Source organism: Psammomys obesus, unplaced genomic scaffold (assembly GCF_907164565.1).
Source record: "Psammomys obesus unplaced genomic scaffold, mPsaObe1.curated_primary_1811, whole genome shotgun sequence".
NCBI lineage: Eukaryota > Metazoa > Chordata > Mammalia > Rodentia > Muridae > Psammomys > Psammomys obesus.
The window spans coordinates 1,446,662-1,452,661 of record NW_026587216.1 but is presented as its reverse complement, the minus strand read 5'-3'; the positions used below and the strand labels follow the sequence as shown (position 1 = coordinate 1,452,661).

At 40.8% G+C, this 6,000-nt stretch overlaps 1 protein-coding gene across 2 annotated transcripts in view; it reads left to right on the top strand.

Moving 5' to 3' along the window:
• The first annotated feature begins 465 nt into the window (after positions 1-465).
• Positions 466-6,000, top strand: part of Rab3c (RAB3C, member RAS oncogene family) — a 212,691-nt gene continuing 207,156 nt past the window's right edge. Inside the window, exon 1 of one of the 2 annotated variants that reach the window (XM_055603380.1) lies at positions 466-690. In XM_055603380.1, coding sequence (XP_055459355.1) covers positions 673-690 — 18 coding nt within the window. In that variant the 5' untranslated portion in view covers positions 466-672. Of the gene's footprint in view, positions 691-1,371; positions 1,526-6,000 lie in introns of those variants that run through there. The other variant, XM_055603379.1, reaches the window with a different exon arrangement.

The window sequence follows — 6,000 nt, the reverse complement described above, 5'->3', positions numbered from 1 at the left end:
CTCTGCCTCCAGTGTCCAAAATCTGACCTCATGGGAACCTGAGGCCGAGGCTAAGAGGATGAGTTTGCGCTCTGAAGAGGAAAACGCTTGTCTCAGCGACAGAAAGCACAAGTCACACGTATTAGAAGTTGACAGGAGAGCTTAAATGAAACCAACATGCCGTTGAGAGAACTGAAAAGCAAGCTATAAACCGGTTCGGAAGAAAGCAATTGCAGTATAAAGAAAGAGCTGCGCCTTAAGAAAGGGCCCGGTGGTGAGTTAATCGAGGTCTCCCCTTTCATTCCGTGAAGGCGCTCTTGGGCTCTGGTGATGAATGTGTTCATTTTGTGTGACTTGTTTTGGGTAAATAACCCAGTGCCCTATCAGCTCTGCGGCCCTCAGGTGGTGTGTGTGCAGGGAGGGCTGGGGGGCGGGGGGAGGCTGCCTAGCGCTGGCGCCTCTGGCACTTCCTAGGAGACCCACAGCCCTTTCTCTGCGGCTGTCACTGGAAGACTTCTGGGCTCCCCTCTGGAAGAAGAAAGCCTCCCATCTGAACAGGCTGTCCCTTCCATCCCTCGTTCGCTCTCGGCAAACTCCTCCAAGCCTTTCCATTGTGCTCCGCCGCCTTAATAAGACCGTCCTCTTCTTTGTAGTGGGAAGACTTGCTTGACGCTCTCCGAACCTCCAGCTGCAATGGAGCTGTATGGAAAGGTAAACAGAAAGAGGTGCCTCGGCGGGCTTAGCTAGAAACCCGGCTTTTGTGGACGTGTGTGTGCGTGTGTGCGTGCGTGCGTGCGTGTGTGTGTGTGTGTCTGTGTGTGTGTCTGTGTGTGTGTGTGTGTGTTCGCGCTTGCTTGCGTGCAGATTTTAATGCAGTCGTGCGAATGAACAGCTTTTCTTATATGCGTGCCATCCATTGTCGTTTTCCCGCGTGATTGTTGAATAAGACTGTGCAACTACTCCACTACGTGTCTGTATAAACTTTCCGGGTTCAGGATAGAGGTAAGGTAAACGCCCGTCTGCGTTGGCAATCCGAACAAAGTGCTGCGTTTCCTAGCCAGAGAGAAACAGTCTGGCTTCCAAAGGAGACACTGAGAAGAGAAAGTTTTTGTTTGGGATGAACTGGTGTCATTTTCGCCGGTGCGCTTTGAGGAAATGGTCAGGCAGGCTGAGAACGGTAACAACCCGAATAACTGGAAAGGAGAAGGGAGGCTCCACAGCCCTGTGCAGCAGGAGGGGCAAGCCCAAGAGAAGCCTCCTGGGTCTCTGGGAGTTGTAGTTCACCATATTCCCATTTGCGCAGATGCCTCTAAAGATTAAACTACAACCCCCAGAAGCTCACGGGGTTCACAGCCAGTACGCCTGTGCAGAGTCAGGAGCGGACAGCTCCGGTGCTGATGTTGGAGCAGGATACAGAGCCCCACGCGTGCAGAGTGTTGCGGGGAGCGCGCGGGCTGTGCACGCTTGACCAGGCGCCCGGACCAGCGCTGTCCTAGCAAGAGAGAAAGGACATTTGCCTACAATGAGACACGAGGCGCCCATGCAGGTGGGTCTACAAAGAAAGAGTGGTCTCAGAGAAGCTGATAGGGTTTCTCCAGTCGCTCGGGAGACTTGATGAAAGATAGATAGGGTTGTTCATTATCTTTCCGGGATCCCGTAAGGAAGCTGACTGTGGAAAATGAAAACCTGAGCTAACAAAGTCAGGACAGACAATCTCTCGCTGGCTTTGATGCTCTTGGCTTCCTTAGGTTAGTGATAGCGGTGTAAACTGGAGATTTTTCAGTCACATGAATTAACCGAGAGTTGTCCACCGCGACCGGGTAGAACGAATTCTTAGTTCAAGACAAATTAAGAAAGAAAAGCCAGAGCCAGCGTCTCCTAAGTCCTCTTAAAAGGCGGGCGGGGAGGATAGGAATCAGGGTTCCAGTATTAGAGGAAAAGAGCAAACACATTTATGCTATCATCTCAGAGCTATGCCACCCTTCACCCATGTCTACTTAACTGGCTGGATCAGTTTCGAGGACCCTCTCTTCCCCAGCATTCCTGTGGTGAGGTGGTCATTCACTGTGCCATCAGATTTCACATGTTAATGACATCCTTTGGGTTTACTCCCTTTAGAAACGAAAAATACCCCTGTTGTAGCTACTCACCTAAGTTATGCTTTTAAGTAAAAACCAGTTGTTTCTCCTTTCTGTGTAGGACTGGTTAATGCCTGAACATAGGCATTATGTTCAGGCTATGTTCATTAACCAAGGGAATGAGCCCATTGCGGAACAGAAAGGCGTTTTATGAATGGGTTGAGGAAAGAAGAGACCACTCCATTTGAGTGTGTTGCCTCCCTTCAGAACTCAACCTCTGTAGGCAAACTCAGCCACATAAATATTTGACCATCCAGCCTCTAACATGAATTAAGGGCTTTATGCATCAGCTTTGATTTAACTTTAGCTTATTGTATATTTATTACATGCACATTTATTATATAGATATTTAATTATATAAATCCTATCTGGCCTGTTAAATGAAAGCACTGTAGAATTTAATTGTTTGCTGGAGTATTATATAACGAAAGACCTCAAATTACCTTAAGAGTTATTGAAAAATTGATTTGTGCCCAGGAATAGTGAACCTTTTGTGTAACATCTGATATTTCTGTTTGTGACTTAGCTTTTTATTATAGACCTGATGCAAAATGAGTGTGAAAGACAATAAAGACTGTTGCAATCAAGATTATTATCACAAAATAATTTCCCTTGCTGGAGATGTTGCTAGGCACCAACTAGCTGAATTAATCATATTTCATTATAAGTATATATTAGTAGTTGTCTTTAAAACTGGTTGCTAATATCTCACTATGTAACCCAAGACAAGCCTTCAACTTGAAGCAATTCTTCATCAGCCTTCCAACGCTTGGGATTGGAGACCATGGTCTTGGCTTTGCTTGCTTTTTTTTTTTTTTTGGTATATTTATGTTAAAACATCATGTTATGACCCCTAAGTTTATGGCTTTCCAGAATTAAAAAATGAAAAATAATAATATACAATATACAATAAGATTTAATAATATACAATAAAATTTAAAGTAGACTCCACTGACGCCCTGAAATCTTTCTGTCAAATGACAAGTAAAAGTTATTGTACGTTGATTTTATTTTCCTGTGTTGCTCAACCTGTTCAGAAAGGTAATGGGATGTAACAGAACTGCAGAGAACTAATGCTTTAGGACACATTTTAAATTATTATGGGTCTGTCCACCGTGTATACTAGGTACTGTAAAGCTGTATTTCAATTAAAACTCTAATGGCAAATTAATATAAAAATCAGGTACAATGGAATTAATTTTCTGATAGATACAGGTGCTTCTCTATATATGGTGTGTTTTAATTCACTGGATTACATCTTTGGAATTTAAAATATAACATCCTCAAAGCTATTGTGAATATGTGCATTTTCAGAACTCAGACTTGTTTGAAGTGTACTTAATTAAAGCACACACACTGATTCACATTACTGGATTATTGTTAGGACAGTTTCTCTCATTTTCATATTTTTAAAATTATATAATAATTAAGAGTATAAATGTGATTTAGATTTTCTTAAGCAGCAATTACTGCCTCAGAATCCATTTTTAAACTAAAATCATATTCCATGTGATGTTGAAACACATGAAAAAACAGTGGATATTCCTTTTTTCTTAGCTGTACCAACACTCTAAACATATGCCCCAAATATTTCTTTATTTAAATTTACAAAGGATGAGTCACAGGAAAGCCTCATTTTATATTTTCCTCATCTCAGAGTTTTCTCCTTTTTTGGAGTATTTAGTTTAGTTGCTGATGTGAAACAAAGTGAGCTTTTAGTTTATTGGCTAGCTTCACAAATGTTATATTTTTTACCAAAATAAAATTCTTTTGGAAAATATACAGTGTTTATTATAAAGCATTTGATTCTCTTATGTAGATGGCTTTGTGCTCAGTTCATTCTAGTTGTCTTTAATACATGAATATTTTCTGCAAAATGTTTTTCTCCAAGTCGATAGAAGAATAAGACAATACTTGTTTCTTGTAGTGACAACTATGATAATACGTAATGATAGACTTGGATGCTTATATTTTCTCTCTAATTAGATAATCAAAGATAGCATTTGGTAAGCATGGTGAGTTGAAAACTTTAATGTGGGAGGTATTTATTTCAGTCTTCTCATTCAGTATATCAGTAGGGCCCATGATTGACAGCAAGGTGTTGAGAACAAATTTAATAAGTAGCTAATTAAAAAGTAACCCGTTTACTCGGTGGTTGCCTGTGCAAACCACTGGGCTTTGCATTCAGATGTCACTGTGCTTGTATATATGCACAAAACCCTAATATGCATGATTATATACAGGCCAAAATATTTATAAATAAGTTGTAAAATTCGGCAAATCACCATTACCTACTTTAAGAAAAAGATTATTGGAACTTATTAAGAATCAATAACATCTCTAATATCGAAGAGTTAAAATTCCACCAGATCTGTCTAAAAACCTCATGTCATTTCTTCTATTATCTTGATTTCTCTAGAAAGTATAAATGTGTGATGTAAAAGATGAGGAACCTATTGATAAATGTTACTCACTCATTTGGTTGGGAACAAAGAAAAATATTTTGGCCATTTTTTATGTTTATAAAATAAGCTTGTATAAAGAAAACTCAATATTTGGGAAAGTCATTGTGTTGTAAGCATCTTGCTCCATCTCTTTATATTTATATATTTTCTTGTAGTTTCATTTGTGCTCTAATTTATCTCTCACATTTATCATTTAGCTTAGTTTTATGTTTATCTGAAAAAAGCAGAACCTTTGTATTTAGAAGGGAACTTCAAACGAAAATACATGCTGACAAAATGAGACAGACTGGAAAGAACTAGCTCCAGATAAGACTGAAGATGATGCTGAGGTGAAAACAGTAAGGTAGATGTTCAATATAGCCCTGTTATACATAAACCCAGTGATAGATAATTAGTGTTTAAGTATCACTGTTGCATTGGCTACTGGGAGGTTGTGACATTCCTGCGTTTCATTATCCGTGAATATGCCTCATTATTTTCATCCTCTGCCAACATCCATCTCTCTTGTGCAATGGACAGTTAGTTCTCATCCTTTACAGACACCAAGATTTCTTTCAAATGTTGGGGGCACAGTCTTTCCTATTTCTCTTTGACTTGTCCTTCAGGTACCATATTTTCAGAAATGAGCACAGAACAAAACACGGATGTTCTTGGCCAGATGAACAGTACCGTTCATGAGTCCCCTGCAGTGGAATGAGCCTTAAAGCTAATTTTTAAAGAGGCAGTTGGTTGCCTCCATAACATTCGTGTCATTATCACATTCACAGACATATCTTGCTAGACCAGTTATGCAGTTTGTAAGATTCACGAATTTATGAGATTGATAACCTCTCTTCTCCAGTGGCCTGAAGAGCATCTTCCAGTATAATGACAGCTAACAAATGGGGAATCTTCCAATCAGTACTCGCTTGGTTTCTCTAAGTCCTGTGAGTAAAGTGTGGTGTCTCCCCACCAACAGTTGTCTTACTATCAAGTTCTAATGGATAGGGAGGGCAATGCCAATAGCTTGCATTGTTTGGGGAGTCGCTGGGACTGACGACGTAACCAATAAGTTGAAGGGATGTGTCTCACACCTGAATGTAACACCTTTCACCTCAGGGATAACTAATATCTCACTATGTAACCCAGACAAGTCTTCAACTTGAAGCAGTTCTTCCCAGCCTTCCAACGCTGGGATTGGAGACCATGGTCTCTCTTTCTCTCTCTCTCTCTCTCTCTCTCTCTCTCTCTCTCTCTCTCTCTGATTTTTCAAGACACAGTAGCCTTTGGCTTTCCTGGACTCATTTTGTAGACCATGCTGGCCTTGAACTTACACAGATCTGCCTGCCTCTTCTGCTTTCCCGAGTGCTGGGATTACAGGTGTGCCCTACCATACCTGGCTCTACTTGTCACTCTTACTGGATAGTTCTCAGTGTTAT